General features: G+C 41.0%; 1 protein-coding gene across 6 annotated transcripts in view; it reads right to left on the bottom strand.

Moving 5' to 3' along the window:
• The window catches only part of LRP1B (LDL receptor related protein 1B), a 1,123,330-nt gene that overhangs the window by 733,171 nt on the left and 366,843 nt on the right, over positions 1–23,316 (bottom strand). For all 6 annotated transcript variants that reach the window (XM_072122223.1, XM_072122226.1, XM_072122225.1 and 3 more), the window contains exon 3: positions 16,142–16,270. In XM_072122223.1, the coding sequence (XP_071978324.1) occupies positions 16,142–16,270 (129 nt within the window). The remainder of the gene's footprint in view (positions 1–16,141; positions 16,271–23,316) is intronic.

Here is a 23,316-nt window from a genome sequence, read left to right as displayed (position 1 = left end):
CATAAACCGAAATCATAAATTGCACTGACATTTATCACGTACTTGGAAAGTTTGAGATATGTAAGACACAGAAAAGGATACATCTTCTCTTGATTTATTTCATCTCCAATTGGTCTTTGGTTTAGAGATATTTTCCTTTCTTATTCTGCTGCTGCACCTTTTACGAAATATCACCCTGACCTCTGTATACAAGCTACATCGCTCCTTCGCATTCAGCCAAAAATAACTCGGTTGCTCCTCAAAAAGTTCCAAAAGATGGGTCCAATATTAAGGAAATCTACCATCAAAATCCCTCATGATAAACCAGGGACATTAGTCATAGATCCAGGCACCGGGACTGTGCTACCTTCTTTATATAATTATTTCCATAGCCTCCTTCCTTTTACAATCAACTTTTAAAATTATGCTTATGAGTTTGGTACTGAGCTAATGAGCTGGTCTTTGTTAAAGGACTGGTCACATGTTTTACAATAGAAACCATCAGCCAGTGATATTCTATGAGGCACATGTATCAAACTTTTGTTTCGACTTTTTCTGAAATATTTGAGACTTTTCATGGTTCTTGTGCTCATTGGCGACTTCTTTTGCACCTAAAATTGTCTCCTTTCAAAGTTTACCATTGTCTAGTTTTCTGCAGTAATCCCTGAGTTATCAGCAGAATCCAGATGGGAAAGTTTTTAAAGACTTTTTAAAAAAGTAAAAAATAAATGGCTAGGTGTAGAATTGAGCTTAGAACTGATTGGGACTTTTTGCTACTTTTTGGGACTTTTGTTTCAAAAAGTCGCTATTTCGCTAAAGACCAAACTCCACACAAATCAATGAGAAAAAAACAGTAAAATACATCTGACCAGCAGAAAAGCCAAGAGAAGTCCCAAAAAACAGACAGATCAAACCGGACTTATGATACATGTGCCCCAATGTGCTGCATCAAGACAGTTACAGCAAACTAGAAAGTGGCGCACTATGGAGACTTCAGGGTCGTATTATCTGAGGAAAGATACATCTTTTGTTTTATTATTATGAGCAGTGGACACTGACACAGAACTCAAGAAAACTGGAAAACCTATGGCTAAGGCAACTGCCCTGAAGTAGAAGTTACCTTATACAGTACAGACCACAAGTGCTACACATTGTAGAGGCAAAATGCAAGTTCTTTAGATTCTTAAGGCAGTTATATCTCATATCCACCATTTATTTACAGTGATATCCCACCGGAGGTACAGCATTAGTTTCATTGTGTAGCAAGAGTGCAACTGTGGCCAGGGTAACACACAGTGGCCCATCAGTGACATACGGTGCCCCGGGTGTATTGGAACGCTGGAGGATGTAATTATAACATGTTTATTGTTTTAATAGCCCCCAAGCCATCCATATATAGCTCTTTATTCTTTTACTAAATCCCAGACAACCCCTTTAACCCTTGCAGGAACAGGCCCTTTTCTGTTTTTACATTTCCATTTTTTAACTTCACACATTCCATAAACCATACGTTTTTTATTTTCCCGTTTACAGAGGATTATGAGGGCTTCTAATCAGTGTTGAGCAGTCCTGAATTACAAAGTTCATTAGAAGTTTTGGGGTCGAGCCAGATTCGGCTCAACTCACCCCTCGGGTCCACTTGTGACTACGTGTAGTTTGTGGGATCAACCACTGACCCATCATTACATCACTACTGACAATAGATGATGTCACAGCTTATCTCCTCCCCCTTCCTGTACGATGACCTCTATATAGATAACACGGACCCATCATTACATCACTACTGACAAAAGATGATGTCACAGCTTATCTCCTCCCCCTCCCTGTACAATGACCTCTATATAGATAACACTGACCCATCATTACATCACTACTGACAATAGATGATGTCACAGCTTATCTCCTCACCCTCCCTGTACAATGACCTTTATATAGATAACACTGATCCATCATTACATCACTACTGACAATAGATGATGTCACAGGTAATCTCCTCCCCCTCCCTGTACAATGACCTCTATATAGATAACACTGACCTATCATTACATCACTACTGATAATAGATGATGTCACAGCTTATCCCCTCCCCCTCCCTATACAATGAGCTCTATATAGATAACAATGACCCATCATTACATCACTACTGGCAATAGATGATGTCACATCTTATCTCCTCCCCATCCCTATACAATGACCTCTATATAGATAAAACTGACCCATCATTACATCACTACTGAAAATAGATGTCACAGCTTATCTCCTCCCCCTCCCTGTACAATGACCTCTATATAGATAACACTGACCCATCATTACATCACTACTGACAATAGATGATGTCACAGCTTATCTCCCCCCCTCCCTATACAATGACCTCTATATAGATAACACTGACCCATCATTACATCACTACTGACAATAGATGATGTCACAGCTTATCTCCTCCCCCTCCCTGTACAATTACCTCTATATAGATAACACTGACCCATCCTTACATTACTACTGACAATAGATGATGTCACAGTTTATCTCCTCCCCCTCCCTGTACAATGACCTCTATATAGATAACACTTACCCATCATTACATCACTACTGACAATAGATGATGTCACAGCTTATCTCCTCACCCTCCCTGTACAATGACCTTTATATAGATAACACTGACCCATCATTACATCACTACTGACAATAGATGATGTCACAGGTAATCTCCTCCCCCTCCCTGTACAATGACCTCTATATAGATAACACTGACCTATCATTACACCACTACTGACAATAGATGATGTCACAGCTTATCTCCTCCCCATCCCTATACAATGACCTCTATATAGATAACACTGACCCATCATTACATCACTACTGACAATAGATTATGTCACAGCTTATCTCCTCATCCTCCCTGTACAATGACCTTTATATAGATAACACTGACCCATCATTACATCACTACTGACAATAGATGATGTCACAGGTAATCTCCTCCCCCTCCCTGTACAATGACCTCTATATAGATAACACTGACCTATCATTACACCACTACTGACAATAGATGATGTCACAGCTTATCTCCTCCCCATCCCTATACAATGACCTCTATATAGATAACACTGACCCATCATTACATCACTACTGACAATAGATTATGTCACAGCTTATCTCCTCCCCTCCCTGTACAATTACCTCTATATAGATAACACTGACCCATCATTACATCACTACTGAAAATAGATGTCACAGCTTATCTCCTCCCCCTCCCTGTACAATGACCTCTATATAGATAACACTGACCCATCATTACATCACTACTGACAATAGATGATGTCACAGCTTATCTCCTCCCCTCCCTGTACAATGACCTCTATATAGATAACCCTGACCCATCATTACATCACTACTGACAATAGATGATGTCACAGCTTATCTCCCCCCCTCCCTATACAATGACCTCTATATAGATAACACCGACCCATCATTACATCACTACTGACAATAGATGATGTCACAGCTTATCTCCTCCCCCTCCCAGTACAATGACCTCTATATAGATAACACTGACCCATCATTACATCACTACTGACAATAGATGATGTCACAGCTTATCTCCTCCCCCTCCCTGTACAATGACCTCTATATAGATAACACTGACCCATCATTACATCACTACTGACAATAGATGATGTCACAGCTTATCTCCCCCTACTCCTCCCTGTACAATGACCTCTATATAGATAACACTGACCCATCATTACATCACTACTGACAATAGATGATGTCACAGCTTATCTCCTCCCCCTCCCAGTACAATGACCTCTATATAGATAACACTGACCCATCATTACATCACTACTGACAATAGATGTAATCTAACTGCCGGCATGCAATGTTAATGTGGCCTAAAAATTAAAAGTTTTTTTAATTTTTCTATTTGAAAAAATAAATCCACATCAAAACACTTTAATTCCATTTTATTCTATAAAATGTTCTAGAGGAAAAAAAACAACCTGAGAAATAAATTATTTTCTAAAGGTTCTTTCTACATTACAGCCGATCGGGTTATTGTAGGTAATAAAATGCCAAGTCAGCTCAAGCGAACATTAATAACAAAGTAACACCCATGCCTCACTACACTTGAAAGGTGTAATATGGTAATCTCGGCAGCATTCGGATGAAATGAAATACTAGAGACTATTAAAGTTCCCATTTGTTAGATAACTTCACAACACATACATTACAACCTATAATGGAAATGCGGAATCTATCAGGCTCCCGGAGACATCTATTAGATCAATCTGCGTATTTATATCTTCAAAGGCAGATGCAGTTTTTGAAAAATGAGGACGTTTTAGGACTCGATGTCTTGTCAACGTCTGAGAGTAACATCCATCTCGTCCCGTTATAATAACTGAAGATTCCGCGGGTCTATGAACAAGTCACCTTGGCGCTAATAATGCCATTGAAGAATATACTTAGCCCTGGATGCCTTCTCGTTTTTACATTGCAATGTGGCGGCAGAAGAGGTTTCTCATAAATCAGGATGACTCGTTCCCTTCACTAGACGAGACACGACACAGTGACATGAGCAGAAGGGTCAATAGGAGAAATGTTAAGCCAGAAAAAAAAAGTGTCTATGCTGAGGAAATGATCAGAAACGGAGATGACGAGGACAAGTTTAAGGCTCGTCCTTCTGAAGAAGGCTGATTTTTATTTATGTTTCTTCAGACGTTCTCACAATCTGGTAACGAAACCTATGGGTGAGGTGAATCTCGAATCAGGTTCACTGGTTTTACTTAATTCCCACAATCGTCCGAAAAATGGGTTTATGGACCTGGGTTTTGATTCTTGAAGGGTGCTGGAGGCGTGTCCTCACACTGCTGTGCACTGAGCTCCAGCCATTGGGCTGCACCACACCCCATCCTTCTAAGCAGTAAGAACCCACAATCGGTGCCAGCACTGATCCAGAGGGTTACTGGTTGGGGTGTAAAAGGTCCCCTCATCACTAGTCATGATCCTGCAGATCCTGCTCCTGGATCTGCACCTGAACTTGCACAATCTTGATGGATATGTCAAGTAGAACACTTCAGAGATTGAAGGGCTTGTCCAGAGGTTTAAAAATATGGCTTCTTTTTGTCCAAAAATGGCTCCTGGGTAGGGTGTGTTATTGCAACTAAGCTCCATTAATTCTATTCAATATGGGCACGATCCATGTTCAGGAGTGGTGTTGTTTTTGGAAAAAAGCAGCCATGTTTTTCAAACTCCAGACAACCCCTTTATTGTCAGGATGGGATAGGGTCCTTTTTTCCACATCGATGTTTACTATGAGCTACTTTCTAAGATAACTGAAAAGTCTTAAAAATATGGATGATTACTTTTGGAGAAACGTCACCTACATACGTGGTTTTGGTGATATTTCATGGTCACATGACTCCCCAGTAACTCCTGATATTATTATACCTTATCCATTACATTCTATTGACAAATATTACACCAAAAATAATGTATCCTGATTGTTACAGACGAGAACTGGGCTAAAATTAGAATAAAATATTCAGTCATCCCTACAATCTCTTTTCTAATGTCACTAATATTTATTTCATTGAAAGGAAAAAAAATGAATTTCCGCTCGTCTCTAATCTTCAAACGTTTTTGAGGTGACTACATTTAAAGCAAAATATTCCACAAAGATTGGAGCGTTACAAACGCACAGCTTGATAATGCAAATATATGTGTGTTCTCCGTCACGGGGACCGTCAGATCACAGATCCTGTCTAACACAAAGCTTTAGTCCGACAAAGATTCATCAAATGTGCTGGAGTCTCTCTTTAAACCCAAATCTTAATAACATGTAAAATATCCCAAATAATTATTTCGGATGAGATAAATGGCATAATGCTATCAAATGGATTAGAAAAATGACACTAAGAGAACATTCCGCCTCCAGCTACGCCACGAGGCTTGTGATCCTCAGCGAGTTCATGAAAGTGCAGTCTATTTTAAAGTTTGGAGATATGAGTCCACCTGCCGTGACGCTGCCCCCAACTGTTTGGAATCTAATTAGAAGGTAATTCCAGGTAGGATTTTCCATATACAATCTGAATTAAAGGGAAAGCACTGATTGAGGCGGCATCCTACGCTAAGTCTGTGTGCTCCAAACACACCCTAGTCAGTAACATTAGACATTTCTAAATATCAGTCTTTGTGTAGATTTGGTTCTTACATTTGATGCTAGGGAGATGAAAACTATCACAATCAGCTAGAAAATCCAAATAACATTATGTTCAAATAAATTTTAAAAATTGAAGCAAGTTTTGTCTGTTACCAATCCAAGATTGACCAAATATAGACATGAGTTCATGGGGACTCTGCAAAAGTGTAGCTATTCAGTAATTCAGTTGGACATTAACAGCATAATCTGGTCGATACATATAAAAGTTCACATTATTAGAGGGGTTCCGTGCATTTTTCTTACCAAGAACCTGTCCTAAGGATAGGAGATCAGTATGTGATTGGTGTGGGCCTCACACTGGACATCATCCAGGTGTCGCTAGCTGTACAGTCAATGAAGCTCTAAGTAGAATGTCTTATCAATTGTAAACAGCCATATTGGGAAATTTTTGGTCTGCACCACCATTAGCATAAAGTAGAAACACAGCTTCCGTTCCCTAGCATCACAGCTACACAATGTATGGACCCTTAGGCTACAGACTCCCTAGAGCAGTGGTGGCAAAACTATGGCACTGGTGCCGGAGGTGGCACTCAGAGTCCTCTCTATGGGCACCTATGCTGTCACCCGAGCAGAGTTTGCCAGACAGGACTCAAGGCCTTTTGCAGTCCCAAGCAGCCCACGACCCTGAAAGGAAGCTAAAATGATATTCCAAAACTTCTTCTTCTACTTTCTACTGTATTGGTGTCCTCAGGTGCCTTAATAAGTTACTGCTTAAATTGTTACATTGGCACTTTGCGAAAAATATGTGGGTTTTGGTTGTAGTTTGGGCACTTGGTGTCTAAAAGGTTATCCATCAATGCCCTACAGGATAGGTCACCATTATAGAAAAAAATGCATATTCACGTGATTTACCACAATTATAAAATTGTTGTCTTGTCCTTAGGATACTCGCTTAGAAAATCATTCCCAGGCTGGAGCTCTAATTTTCACAGATGGTTCACTGTTAGGCTACTAGGAAGTAGTCCAACTACTCCTCTGAGGTCCTTAGCCTTCTGTGGATGGCATTGTCCTAAGAAGCTGTGAAAAGTTGAACCTCCAAGTTAGTGGATACATTTCTGGACAACGCTTAGTAGACTAGAGACCTTGGTGGTAAGGACTGGCTTCCAAAGTCATGCACCTAAACCACCTAAGATGGGATGCAAAACAGTCAGTATCAGTGTTCCCAAGTTAGGCCATGATGATCCAGTCTATCAACATATAATTCCCACCACCTATTTGATTGAAGGGACTATGATGCTTCAAAGAGTACTTCATCCTCTACACTGTTTATCCAGGCACGGTGCCTTACGCATGGTTGTGGTCCTTCTTGATATTGCAGGTGACTGCTGCTCAGATTCACTGGTGGTTATAGGACTGAACTGCAGTTGCTAGACCCACCATGTCCAGGCAACCAAAGGGGAAGGCACGCAACAGTACTTTAACTGAGCTGGTTGCCCAGGGGTCGAAGAGTCGGCCCACCATTCATATGTTGAAGTCATAGACATAAGGCATTAACATTACAATCACAGAGAGCCACTTTTATACTAATAATGGTAATACTAGGAATGATAATTACAGTAATTCTAAAAATGAGCAAAGTTAATATCTCAATATATAATGAATGTGCAACTGGTAGCAACGAATTATGAGGGTTTCTCCGAAAATAGCAGGTGATATTTTCCATTTTTGCTCCATTGTGCTCCATACATTTCTCTTTTCAGATACTTTGCAGTTAGATAATAATAACTATGTTTCTACAGTGTGAAAATGTAATTTAAATGATGATAGAATATAGCAGGAAGCCATTGCCCTAAATATTTGCAATATCTGTTCAACAAACTATGGCATTTTTTACAGTGAAGTAAAGCCGCTTAGAGCTTTCGGGGCAATTATGTTAAATGAAAGAATGAATGAAATCCTGATTTTGGGTGTTCTCCAGCAACAAAATGAATTATGGTCCCACATTTATTCCCATGGAAAAATAAAAAATAAAGCAAAATGAAAATTCTCCAAAGCCCATTGGGAACCTTCGCTGTGGACACCATTAAATGAGTAATAAGTGTGCATTCAGTCATAGGATTCCTATTAAACATTATCTTCTTCTATGGCTGAACTCCAAAAACGGAAAATGTATTGTTAGAAACACTGAAGAAATCAGTGAAGTTACTGGAGGGACTCTCGAAATGCAGCACTCGGTGCATTAACATGAAGAGGCAATCACGTAAGATTATCATTATGGCCACTTCATATAAGACATCACAGAGACGATGGATAAAATCTGAAATTGGATCATTTGCACACTATGAGAGTGCATTGAACTGCAGTCAAATTGAGCTCACAAGTCATGTAAAGGAAATCTACCACCAGGATCAACGATTGTAAACCAATGACAATTACATGCTGGTGTGTGCCCCTCTGGCAGGATCTGCTCTTCGTTTAGCTCCTTATGCTGTTGTTTTCCCAAAAAAGGCTTTTACAGTTATGAAAATGGACCTGAGGCGCTCTTGGCGATTCCATCATGTTAATTATACACAGCTCAATGCAGGCCCACTGCCTACCTCCTCACTACTGTCACCCAATGGGAATGGGGTGGTCCCATTTTGGGAAAAGAATGGTTGGGTATGTTGGATTCACCTGTAGAGGTGTCTAGAAGTGGTCAATCTCCTCCCAATAAGAAGATCATATACATGGAGTGAATAGGTGTTGGTCAAACAAATGTCCCCTCTGGAATCCCCTTCCCAGTCAGAGAGCTTGAAACGTTATCTGACTCTTGGCAATTCCTTTTCATGCACGGTCATCTCAGAGTTGTGCAGCCGACCTCAATGCTGAAATTATCCTGAAGGCATGGGCATTGCCAAAAGACAGGTGACATTACTGGCTTTTTGGGTTGGGAGGGGAGCCCAGAGGGGACATTTGTTTGACCAACAGCTATTCTCTTCATGTATAAGATCTCCTTATTGGGTTGGGGTCAACCCCTTCTAGACACATCTACAGGTGAACCCAAGAAGCCCAACCATTCTCTTTCCACACCATGCACATTGGATGATAGTGGTGATGAGGTGGCCAGTGGGCCTTCATAGAGGTGTGTATAATTAACAGATGATGCAGCCCAGGGGGAATTTGTTTGACCAACATCTATTCTCTCCATGTATACAATATCCTTATTGGGAGGGGATCAACCCCTCTTTAGACCCCTCCAGAGTTGAATCCATTCCCAACCATTTGTTAGCCAAAGTGGGGCCACCCCATGCACATTGGATGGTAGGCCAGAGACTAATCTAATGTGTAAGGCCATTTTTACCAATGAAATACAGAACATTCTACCTTATCACCCTGAGACACGTCCTCTGCATCCGCTCTCTGATGTAGACAAGTGGCTCGAGGGCATTGTACCATCTGGCTTGGGATGCGTGAAAAATAATTTTCCTGATATCCGCTTTTTAGTGACTCATTCAGCATTACAAAACCCATTCCTTTCACTAAACCTGTTTGACCCCATCCCGCTTCCTAATGAATAATGAATGTTAAGTGCCATAATTAGGAACATGTATGGGCACACAAACGATTCTTTAAAACCCGAGAACGGCTTGGAGGGATTCTTTATTGCGTTGACTAATGCACTATATTTCAAGCCATTGCCATTTTGAATAGCTTTGCATTGATGCATAATACAGTTATTACTTTCCAGAATATAGTGCTCCAATATTTCAGATTCTGTAATAACTTTACCAGAGTTTCTAAACAGCAAAAGTATCTTCGTGAAATATAAGCATAAAATGCGCAGGGTGATACATTGTCACTTTTAGTCTGCGAACGTTACAACTTGGCAGCGATTTATTATTTAACATATGGCCGGAGCGGCGTTGGCTCGGGATACTGTTCTGCTTGTGCTATATGCAGCATCTTACTAAATTGAGATGTTAGACGATATGATCTTTTTAACTATTTATAAACTCATAACAAGAGATATATGGCTACACTCAGCGGAGGTTCCTAAAAAATTGAGACAAGAAAGGTTGTGCGTCCCCTTAGGTGACCATAAAGGAATATGGGTCTATTCTCCGTAGGTCTAGGAACCTACGAGCCAGCGATCTGCCCGTCCATCTGTCACCAGACGAGAAAACCAAAATGTTCTCCATACAAATAAACAATCATTGTTGTATTTACTAACAGGTTGTAAAAAGGCAGAGAGGACTTTATATGTTAGCAAGGAGTAAAACGAGAAGCTTGTATAAATGTATCATCCCCATGGCGCGGCTAGTTTACGCTGAACACAGGCGAAAGATTGTAAAACTGGAGGGTGTGATCCAATTGCTATAATTTCTCCATCTGTCAGTCATTTAAAAAAATTATGGCAGTAAAAAGAAATGATATTTTTCTGACTGTCTGGCGAATCAAGTCATTTGGTGATATTTTGAAATTCCCAAAATGTCATTTGCACCTTAATTAAGTAAATAGGAAACAAATGGGTGGACCCTTTCAGGTTTGGATTCTTGGCCTAACCCAATCGTGTAAGTTTAATTTGGTTCCAGGTTCTGGTACCTGAAGCTGAATGCTCACCCCCACCGGTAACAGTGGTTTAGTATGATGTCCGAAAAAGTGAATTCACTTTAAACATTGTCAGTAAGATTAATGGTTAGAATGGTGACCTGCCACTGATTCGATTGTGAGAAGGAATTTGTTAAGTGTTGGGGTCCTGGGTTCAAACCCCATCCAGGTCAACAACTGCAAAGAGTTTGTATGTTCTCTCCGTGTTTGCGTGGGTTTCCTCCGGGTCTTCCGGTTTCCTCCCACACTCCAAAACATACTGGTAGGTTGATTCGATTGTGAGCCCCATTGGGGACAGGAACTGATTTGGTAAACTCTGTGCAGCGCTGCGGAATCTGTGTGCGCTATATAAATAAAGTAATTAACATTATTGAAATGTGTTATGTGAAGGAATAGTAAGAGGTTAGCCTATTAACATTTCAATTATAGTTTAATAAAATTAAAATCTATTTAATCTTTATGGTGTTAACCCTATCAATTTTCACCCCTTTTACCCTAATATAATGATCTGAGTGTCAGAGGACACCTTACGTGTAGCTCCATGGGTCAGGTGGGCAATTCTCCAAGAAAGGCCAACATCGGGGCTTTCATTTGTCAGTTAAAGTCCAAAGTCAGGTGACTAAGGATCAAGGTCGGATCAAGCTGATGTTATCACCAGAAAGCAAAACATAGAATTGTAGAGCAAAAATTGATCAAACAATAATGTTGGGGTAGGGTGCACAGGAAGCAGGTGACAGCAGTCGGTACCTTTGTTTGGGTCCCAGGGCTTTAACATTCAGACAAGTGGGGTGGTTCCTTTTACAACCAAGAGAGTACACAAATTGAATGGGACACTGAAGATATGGGCAAAATGACCCGTTACATCTCAAGACTTTGCTCATGTGCATCCAGCGCCACCATCAGAGGGGTTTACCGTGACTGCTCTCAGGGGCTGGGGCAGGAGAGGGGGCCTGGAATCACAGAACCCCCCACTCTGGGGCCCCAGAATGCCCCGTGAGACCCCAATGCGCACCCTAGGACCCAGGAGATGGAGGTGTGTCTTGTACCACACAATGAGGAAGAAGAGGAAGCAAGATGCCAATGGTAGTGCCTATTGAACACGCCTACATAGTGGTGGTCATGTACCAACCAGCTATGGTATCTAGCAGTGCTGAGTCTGGTTAGTAACATTTTGGGGGTTTTCAGGAAGGCTCTGCTATGTACATATAATATGTTGCATTATATATTTTCTGCATGACTTCTGCAGAGTTCCTCTTTAAGAAAACATTTCATTTACACAGAAAATCCTAAGACGGTGAGAAGTAACAATTCCATATTCTCATGGCAACATCCATCTGTATCAGTATAAGTTTAAAAAATATTCCATTATAAAATAGCAGAATGCTACATTGTAACTACCGGCTGATCCTAGGTATATACAACCGGCACTGGAACAATTCCCTTTGAAGGCCATTAAATGTAAACTTTAAGCCACTTAATATAAAACATCACTAATACTGCTGGTGGATACAAAAGATAGGTCCCTGGAGCCTAAAGCCATTTCTGGCGACTTATAATTGTGCGCTATGATATCCAGCAACCTCCCATATGACATTGTGGGCTGAGATATCAGAAATATCATCGCAGTTGAAGTCCAATCAAATGTAACTACAGTCAGTCCCCGGGTTACGTACAAGATAGGTTCTGAAGGTATGTTCTTAAGTTGAATTTGTATGTAAGTCGAAACTGTATATTTTATAATACACTATAATATACTATATTATATGTAACAAATTTTTTTTTTAGGTCTTTGTGACTACTGGATTTTAAAAATATTAGGTCGTCATAAGAACCAGGATTTACAATGAAGCTTTATCGCAGACACCTTTAATAACTGATATAGATGTTTATTGTAGCCAAGGGATAAAGTACAGGAAATTACCAACATTCAGAAATCTGTTTGTAACTAGGGGTCGTCTGTAAGTTGGGTGTTCTTAAGTAGGGGACTGTCTGTATATGTATAATTTTATGATATGATATTTTATTCTGTGAATTCATTGGTTAGCATACAAATTTAACAGAATTTATTGTCAAGAAATTAATGTATAAATCAAATTCAGGCTGATTTTTCCTGTTCTGTAGAGATCACTTCTCAGTAGTCATCTTATTAGGAAATTGAAAGTGAAAGGTAACACCCATTTGAAGACCACACAGGAACCATTCAGAATAGGTGATGGTTACAGCTACCACCCCTCCCTGCACAATGACCTCCTATACAGGTCACAACCCTCCCCATAGAAGTCAATGGGGCACACTTACTTACCTTCCCGCTGGAGTTCACCTAAAGTGCATTGTTCATGTATAATGCCCTGTGCCGCGATTCACTAAGATTGTGCACCCAATATCCTGCAGGTTCTGCTTCCCCGCTCAGGTCCAACAAAGCTCAACATCTTTTTCCTGATGCATGTAAGTGCATTGTCTTACAACACAATTTGAAAGTTAAATCCTGCACGTTGTCCGAATCAGTCGGACTGTCCAACGGCAGGCACCCCAAATTGTGTTGCATGGAAGCAGCGCAGCTGCGCCAAAATCCGATCGCGTGTGACACAATCCCAGCACAGACAGTTGTTAAATGCCCATCCAAGACGTGCAATCCCTGAAAAGGCGACAATCCGACAAAAGTACGATCCGTGACCCTTAGAAAATGAGCCCCAATGTGTCATCCACAGACTACAGGCTACCAGATCCATGTGGCTGCTGTAAGGCAACTATTTTATTGTTCTTAGCAAGGGAATAGTGGATCTGAACTGCAATGTTCGGGTCCGTGCTGAACAGTAGGAGCTCGGGTACCTGTACCTGAGCTTCAGAAAGAAGTCTGGCTTCGAAGTTCGAGCTCATATCCCGCACTGCTAACATCATGGATTGGAGATGGTGCCAACCATGGATGTTATCCCTATAAATGCCGCCGGCAAAGCAGGGAACTTACTTTGGGTTTGTTGCTCTTTGGTGACGTAGAAGGTGCATGGCAGCTGGATAATTGCTGGACATGTAGTCTGGTGTCGTTTTATTATTGATTTATAGCTGCCAAATATTTTGGGGTTGCAGTTCAGTTTGACCGGTGTGTGGTATGCTGGGAGTTGTAGTTAGATAACAAGTTTTTAACATGTTTTACATATGGAAGCTGGTAGACTGGGGCATTCAAATCCCTAAAACCATCTCCCAATTTCCTAGAATTTCCAAAATTTAGGAAGTGTTTTCAGAAACTTCCTCCCATATTGAGTCAGAACGATCATAAAATTATGCCAGCCCCAATTTTTTGGCATTTAGAATTCAGTGTGTATGCTGGGAGTTGTAGTTGTGGCAGCACTGATTGCTTACCTCCATGGTCGCTCGGTGGCACATACACTCGGTGTAATAAATTACTTGCCGCTTTGCTCCGCTGCTTCCCACACTTACCTCTCGCAAATGTTTTTTTGCTGTAATAACATTGTAGATTACATCGCATTAAGTTCTACTTTACTAATGACTGTGGGGGAGGAGGATGGGGCTTTCTCACAAATAAATGGCAATCAAATGAGTCCGGGGATTGCCGTGAAATCTTCTTTGTTCTAATGGCAACCGATGACCCGGTGCTAACTGCCCTGTTCTTGGAATGAAAAGACCTTCTGCAAGGTAATTGTATTAATGGAGAATATACTGTATTAGGTGTAGTGTAATTATCCTCCGGCTTTCTACATAGCGCCATAGTGACAGCGGCTTATGAGAGTCTGAGAATTTCCAGAATATTATCATATAACATACAGTGATGAAACAAAGCAAAGCTGAGTATGTGAAAGGCACTTATAGCAACCATATTGGAAGAGGCTATAATGAAAGGGCTTAAAGGGGTATTCCTATCATAGGTGTCCAATATGGTTCAACCAACCTGAACTGCAATGTTGGGGTCTGTGCTAAACATTGCTGGTTCAAGTCCCCAAGCCTGGGCTTTAGACAGAAGTTTGGGTTGGGCCCCAACGGTAAGACCTGCCATTGGTGCCAGGGTGTTAACCATTTAAATGCTGATGGTATGTGTGCATTTTACTTAGGCTTTGCCAGAGGCATTTACCGGTGCCAGGATTGATGACAGGTGTTAATGGGTTAGTGGGTGTTAATGTTCGAATCTCGGTTCAGATACCACTCATCAATGGTGTTTATAACTTTTATCACATCATATGTCATAACAAAACTGTTGCAAGTGTAACCTGCAGTTTTCCATGATCCCCCTGGCTCATGCACACAAAGGTGGTGGTTCATCCGCAGTGCTACCTTTCTAATACAGAGCAAAAAGGAGCTAGATTTAAAGGAAATTTACCATTAAAAACCAGGGATCATCACAGATCCAGGCAACGGGACTGTGGTTAGCTTCTTATATTTGTTACAAGGTGTAAACTGAAACAAAGTCCTTTTATCTCTTTCTCCCTATAACAGGTTAGGGGGATCATTTCTTGATTGCCGGTACAACCACTGGCTCTAAAAATGGGAGCCTACAGGTGCCCCTATACAAAATGCAATAGATTTGGTTAGTATATAGTCGTTTTCTAGACTTTATCCTAGTCTTATTCCTTGAGCCTAGTAAAAAAGCCTCTCACTCAGCTAAACCGGTTCCCTCTTATTCCTTGAGCCTAGTAAAAAAGCCTCTCACTCAGCTAAACTACAGTACTGTACTGCAGAGGAGCAACCATGTTGAAACATTGCTGCCTACAGTTGAAAGTCGGGCTTGATGTTGAGGGGGCTCCCTTACAAGGTAGCTAAAGAGGCAAAGTTTTCTTTATCCCATACTGGAAAAGTTATTTGCCTTATACATGGAAAACTAATTCTCCAGATTAGACAAGAAAAAAGCTGGAGTCCTCCTTAAAATTTGGGATAATTGACGATCAACTTAATATGATCAGGGATGATTACACCCATTAAGGTTTGGGGGCGGTCGATTACCACCGGGAGTGACAATCTTTGTGAAAATGGCGACACAAGACAGCGCAGATCGTGGATCTAAGCAGAGAGGGTGAGCCCAAACGCTGCACCCAAACTTTTGGCTGTAGCCCCCATTATTCATTATGGACAGAATACTGCATGTTCGGGTATGCTCATCACTATCGATGAGCATTGGCCAAACTGACCAGCCTTGGCGGTACTTGCCAACCCTCCACTGTGTGTGAAATACATTCATTTTCTCCCAATAGGAGTCCCCTCTAAACAAAAAATGCACACTCAGACGATACAAGTGTGCATGTGCATTGGGACTTCAGGAGGAATAGCCGTTACCTAGGTTTCTTCTCCAGCTTTACATTCTCGTTAGAGTTATGTAACATTTCAAAGATAACCTGTGATTTCATTTACTAAAACAACCCCCAAAAGTAAAGATCAGGAAATTGTAAGTAAAAAGTTTAGACTTACCCCGGCATTGTACCCCTTCGTCGTATCCGTCACTGCAGTCGAATACTCCATTGCAGAGCTTTGACAAATGGATGCATGTTTTGGATCCGATGCAAAGTATATGATTTGTGGGGCACTTATGTTCTGTACCTAAAAGAAAAGAGATATAGATATAGTTTTAGATGACTTAAAATACTCAAAATTTTCATAATTTCAGAATTCTGGCCACAATCGTTTACACATAACACATGTATTGTCACTACTAAACAACTAATTCTTGCAACCGTCAAGTCATACTTGCCTCCCGAACCTATAGCAAGGTATCTCTTGTTCTCTTCTACTTGTTTTTACTGATTAACAACCAAAGTATCTTAACTAATAAGTGACAAATAAAAAGTATTAGTTCTCTAGGATCAGACTACACATAGGATTTGTTTGCAGTCTGTTTCCATGGAGACAACCACATCTGTTTCAATTCCGTATTCTTGAAAATGGTAAGATTTTATGCTCTTCACCCTACAACGTTGCAATATATTTTGTGCTAATGAAATAAAGTTTGATTGCAAGGATGAAAACATAAAAATACATAATCTATAGGACAGATGAATCTAGAATCTACATTGTATCTGTGTTCTAATCTATGTATTTCGTGTATTTACATAGATACATAATCTGTTACTTACAATAATTCTTTAAATAGTAAAATAAATATTTGTCCAGATGTTGATGTAAATCAGGACCCATATGTGCAGAATGGGGACATGAAGAATCAAGGTTAGATTGTAATTTGTGCCTGACCATGTAGAAACGGCTAATTAAAGGGGATGAGGATAATGTTTTCATGGCTCCCACGATAGACATTCTAGTGGGTCTCCAGCTCTCCGAGAAAGTGCTGATTTAGCCGCTCAATGCTGAGTAAGAGTAACATCTTCCAGAACTCAAGATCCCAAAACATGTTTCATTAGAGCCACAAGAGAGAAGCTATTATCACAAGGAAAGGGAGTGCTCCCTCCACTATGTACTGGGTAGCAGAGCTGAATTGTATGTTATACTGTTTCCTTTGTCTAGTAGAAGCTGAAGTCATCACTTGTGCTAAGCTGAGATCCGCTGTGCCTTCATTTACAACAATGGAGATTTTTTGTGGGGGGAAGGGAACTGACAACCCAGGTAAGAATATATTAGCTTTTGTCATATTTCAAGCCCAAACAAAGCAAAGTAACTGCTATAGTCACATAATAATATCGTAAGACATTTTTGATGCTGAATTACCGAAAAGGCTTACGTGGAATTTTTTTATTAGGATAAAACTTGTTGCAACAAAAGGTAAGCTCTTATGTCTCCCCAAGTTGTGGCTGCAAATTAATGTTGACATATTGCTGGATTGGTGGTCGAACAGCCAATCCGAAAAATTGGTGCCCTTAGCTTCTTCCCGTGGATGCTAATGGACACCCCTGGCCAATTATAGCCATAGCTAGTTGCTAGGGGCACCAATTTGCCAAATTGGCAATCGGCAATATGTCCAGATTGCGTATGACACACCCAAACCTGAGTGTAAAATTTGGGTCCACTCATCTCTAATTACAATGCACCATATATTTAGATGTGCTATTATCCTCTATATCAGTGGTGGTGAACCTATGGCACAGGTGCCAGGGGTGGCACTCAGAGCCCTTTCTGTGGGCACTCAGGCCATCGCTCCAATTTCACCAAACAGGACCAAGTCCACCAAATCTTCTTGCAGTACCAAGCAACTTAAGGGATGCTGATTGGATTTGGAAATGTGAGAAAGTGTTGACAGAACTGCATTGTCTTTAGAGGTCATCCTGCTGGAGCCACCATTCTTCCTGGAGAGAAGCTACAATGATGGTCTGAATTTATTTGCCCACCCTTTTTAATTGTATTGGTGGCCTTAGGACAGTGATGGCGAACCTTTTAAAGACCGAGTGCCCAAACTACAACCAAGACCCCCTTATTTAGTGCAAAGTGCCAACACAGAAATTTAATTTGAGATGTACACTCCCTTCTCTGTCACAGCTTTCATTGATACCAGCACCCTGAGGACACCAATAAAGCAGAAAATAGAAGAAATTTGGATGATCATTGTAGCTTTGCTCCAGGGTCCCATAAACAAGAATTCTCAGGGCCGGAGCAGTAGCTACAATGATAATCCAGATCTGTCCCCACCTTCACAGTCCTCCGTCCTCCAGTAGTCCCAGGTAGAGCTGTCACTTTAAAATATCTCTGAGCACAGCAAGTCCTGGGCTGTCTGGGACTGCAAGAAGATACCTGGAGTCATCTCTGGTGATGGCCTGAGTGCCCACAGAAAGGGCTCTGAGTGCCACCTCTGGCACCAGTGCCATAGGTTAGCCACCACTGCCTTAGGAGAGCCAATACAATTGAATGATGTAGAAGAACTGGTAGCAATAAGTTACTGCTTGAAATGCCATGTTGGCACTTCCTGGTAAATAAGTGGATTTTGGTTGTAGTTTTGGCACTTGGTTTCTAAAAGGTTCGCCATAACTGCTCTATATCCTCTTTAAAAATTTGGAAATCTAAAAAAAATGGAAATCGAACCTCTATATAAAATATGATGAAATAAAAAATTATTTTCGAATTTCAAAAACAACAAAGCCTGGATTGCAAAAAGCAGAACCTGTCAGCAGAAAAAGTTGACCTAATTACCCTCTACCAGTATTTTGTGAAGCAGATTCTCTCCTTCCAGATAATGGGGCAGATTTACTTACCCGGTCCGTTCGCGATCCAGCGGCGCGTTCTCTGCTGTGGTTTCGGGTCCGGCCGGGATTCATCAAGGTAGTTCCTCCGACGTCCACAAGGTGGCGCTGCTGCGCTGAAAAGCATTTGAACGCACTCGAGTTCTTCGGGCCGGACCAAGTGAAGGTAAGCGCGTCCCAAGCGACACTTTTATTGTTTTAAATGCGGCGGTTTTTCCGAATCCGTCGGGTTTTCGCTTGGCCACGCCCCCGATTTCCGGCGCCGATGCGGCACAATCCGATCGCGTGCGTGTGGCAATACAGGGAAAATCGGCGCAAATCGGAAATATTCGGGTAACACGTCGGGAAAACGCGAATTGGGCCCTTAGTAAATGACCCCCAATGTTTCCTTTATTGTCCAGTGCGGTGGCATCGTCCAGAAAATCGACTTTGAAGTGAGATGTCAATTGGTTACATAAAGTAACGGGGGAAGACAGTTTAGAACTAAAGTCAAGCTCTCCTGACCTCAGAACGCAGTGATACCATTCAACAACAGCTGCTTAGTGATGTCCTTGGAAGCAGGACAGTAAATTAAGTAGAAATTGGCATTCTGAAACTGGGAGAGCTTGACTTTAGCACTAAAGTCTGCCCCATGATTTTATAAGAGCAGTTTACATCTTACTTCAAAGCTGTCAGGGCTCGGGGTCAGTGCGGACGATGACACAAGCCGACACCTGAGACCGGAATCTAAGTGGCACCCGGTATTCACCAGAGCCTGCCGCAAAGCAGAATTTACTTGCCATGGAGAGGGGCACGGGTGTGGCTGCGATCCGATACGTGGATCGCAGGGGCACCCGTGACAACAGATGCTTCTCCAGAGGATGCCACCACACTGGGTCATGAAAGAAATATGAACTGGAAGGTGTAGACATACTGGTAGGGGTTTATTAGGCAAGTTGCTGCTGACAGGTTCCTTTTAAGCACCTAGAAGCTTGATAAGTCTAATTTAATGCGTACTAGACATAAATTAGCACTGAAATACAAGCGTTAGGAGAAAAATACATCACAAACTGCTGAACACATTCTAACTTTATTTGGCAAATTAGATACTCAACAAGGATCCGTTTTTGGATGTCAAATGAATGCTTTGTTTTGTGGCTGCGAGTGAAGTGTAAATTACACTCTGCCAGGTCACTATCTATAATTAAACACAGCAATACCTACATTATTAGTACACATGAAAAAGAGAACGCAACGTTCACCCCCTCTTTGTTTTACGAGTCCCCACCAAGTGTCTCCCCACACACGGCAATAGGCTCCATCAGGATGGTTACTGCCTCGTACCGCATTGTTCCTATGGATATTACCTATACCCTCATCGGGCCGTTATCAGATGATGGTGATTAATGACTGTAATTAAGAAAAAATAGCACAGTATTTAAGATGGAAGAACGACTAATCTAGACAACTACCGCTAGCATCTCCTCTTTTATACATATATGTGAAGATCAGATTAAATTAATTCTGGAGACTTTAATGAATAATATTTAAATAAATTATACCATTAGCTCACATTTATGAGCCTTATAATGCAAAGAGTTCCAAAAAATGTCAATTAACCCTTTTTCTTATCTGGCAGACCTTACGTATTGTGAAGGAAGACACTTTGGAGGGGATTGAGACGGAGTTATGGGAAAGATTTTTACTTAAAATCAATGAGCAGTTAAGGGGAATTTTTGCTGAATTCAGATATGTCCTTCCTTGAATTTCATTGAGGACTATGATGTTTCAGAATCCATTTTTACACATTTTTTGAGACATGGCATATCTGCAATTTATATCAGAACCAATAGATAAATATGCGTAGAATAAAAAATTTCAATAAGGGAAAGTTTCCAAAGTTTCCAGTTTGTGTTAAAGGACATCTACCACCAGAATGAAGGATTGTAAATCCAGCACACTGACATACTGGTGTGTGCCACATCTGGCAGAATCTGCTCTTCTTTTAGCTTCTTATGCCCTGTTTTTATTATTTTTTTTTTATAGAAAAAAAGGCTTTAAAAATTATGCGAATGAGCTTGTGGGGCTCAAGGCACCATTAACAGATTTTTTATTTGTAAAAAAAAAAAAAAGCTAAAAGAAGAGCAGAATCTGCCATAGAGGTTGCACACCAGTATGTCAGTGTGCCTGATTTACAATCTTTCATACTGGTGGTAGATGTTCTTTAAACGGGTAATACTAGGTTTGATTGTTATACAGCAATATGGCCAGTGGAAGTCTGACTGTGGACGGAGTGGAATGTCCATAATGTGTTAAGGGTATGACTTAATTTTCTAGCAAATTTATTCAAGATAGAAATAACATCTTATATGACCTCGAAGACAGCACATTGGGGTACATTTAATAAGGCCCCTGCACCAGTTTTCTTTTTTCAGTTTTCAAGTTCTTCCTAATGTAAACTGCTTGCACATTTGTGCTGCACGCGACTCTTTTGTGGCGCGGCTGCACTACTCATCATGCACCGCAAATTACGGAGCGTTCCGGTGCTCAATTGTGCAACTGGAAATATTCTGACTTTCAGACACTTGATAAATCTGCCCCAATGGGACAGATTTACTTACCTGGTCCTGTTGCGATCCAGCGCCGCGTTCTCTGTGGAGGATTCGGGTCTTCCGGCGATTCACTACGGTAGTTCCCCCGATGTCCTCTAGGTGTCGCTGCTGCGCTGAATTACATCGGAATGTACTGAAGTACACCAAGCCAGGCCGGGTGCAGGTAAGTGCGTGTCAAGCGATACATTTTTTTTAAATGCGGCGGTTTCTCCTACTCCGTCGGGTTTTTGTACAGCCACGCCCCCGATTTCCGTTGCGTGCACACCAGCGCCGATCCGCCACAATCCGATCACATGTGCCAAAAACCCGGGGCAATTCAGGGAAAAAATGGAAAAATTTGGGTAACCCGCCGGAAAAACACGATTTGGGCCGTTAGTAAATGACCCCCAATGTCTTCAAAGACAATATAATGTAGGCAGCCAGCAGGTACTAGCACATGTTTTCAGCCTCAGGATCTTCAATACACCGTAATCAGGACTGATTCTTGTAGGACTTGCATGGTGTAAACATGAGACTTCTTCTTCAAATGCTAATGCACAGCTGTCAACACAGTCACCCAACCGCACAGATAGCAGAGTTATTTAAGACACTTTGACACGTTAGGCTAAAATATCCCAACTGTGCCGGAATAAGTGGAGCAACACCTCTTAAAGGAGACCTTTTATCACCACTACTGATAACAACTATTGAGCACATCGTTGGAATTTTCTCTCTAGCCTCCACCATTTCTGAGCAATTGGTGTCATTATTTTAGTCTCTCTACTATTAAGGGGGAGTATCAAGGCTGTCAGCTCCGGCTTATGACCAGTCGAGCACCTAAGAAGCATATTGGGCCCTGAAACTCTGAAACTATGCTAGTTAGGTTCTCTATCAGATGGGTGGTTCTTGACTTGGGTAGCCAACCTTGCTCTTCCCATCTGATAGTATATAAAAATGAAAATAATAAGATTAATTGTGTGAAAATTGAGGGGTTTGGGCTCTAGATAGAAAGTCCCACCTGTGCCAGAACCAAGGAGCGTTTGGGTTGGGGAAGTTGGTGAACTGTGCCCTTTAAGGTTGGAATCAGTGGAGGTGGTAGAAGATCCTCTTTAAGACCGTAGGGTCGTCAAGTCCTTGAATGCACTGTCTATTAGGCAGGGTTAGTAAATCTGCCCCAATGATAGTTGATCCGGACAGAACTGAATGTACAGAAGATTCCGTTCTAGAATATAACATCCACTGAACACCAGATGTATTGAATTTATTTCTTACCAGTAAATATTTCTGTAATAAAGCAAGTTATTACGCTTCATGCCAACACAATATTTTGTCAGAACATTATCTCTATTTGAACAGCAGTTAGTAGGCAAATGAAATCATTATTTATTCATGATTTTTTTTTCTCCTTTCACAGTCAGAAACCCAAATGATCTCCTTATACACTGTAACCTTCATTACCTAAACAATTGTAATATATTTTAGGAAGCAGATTGTAAAGAGAGACATCATTAGAGAGATGCACATTGGACACATTGTTCACTGGGTTAAAATGATGTTAATTTTATTAAAGGGAGTGTATAGGATCTACAAGGCTTCCCAAAGCAATGAGAGTTTGCCTTTAATAGCAATGAAGGCCCCTTTAATAGGAGAAAAAAATACATTTGGGACCCAAGGCAAATGAAACAATGAAGAAATAGTTCCTTTTTATATGCAAAGTGCAATGGGAGTCTGTTTTGTTCTCTTCCTTTGATATTTTTGGCATCAAGGCTGCTCTATATCACTAAATTGCAATTAAATGGAGACTCCCACCTCCTCCAAACATTCTTATCTGTTAGCAGCATGTTGTAGATGATGCACTATGATTTCAATAATACTTTTATTACTTCTGTTCATT

Source organism: Engystomops pustulosus, chromosome 8 (genome assembly GCF_040894005.1).
Source record: "Engystomops pustulosus chromosome 8, aEngPut4.maternal, whole genome shotgun sequence".
NCBI lineage: Eukaryota > Metazoa > Chordata > Amphibia > Anura > Leptodactylidae > Engystomops > Engystomops pustulosus.
The sequence above is the reverse complement of the archived record's forward strand: the minus strand, read 5'-3'. Positions and strand labels throughout refer to the sequence as shown.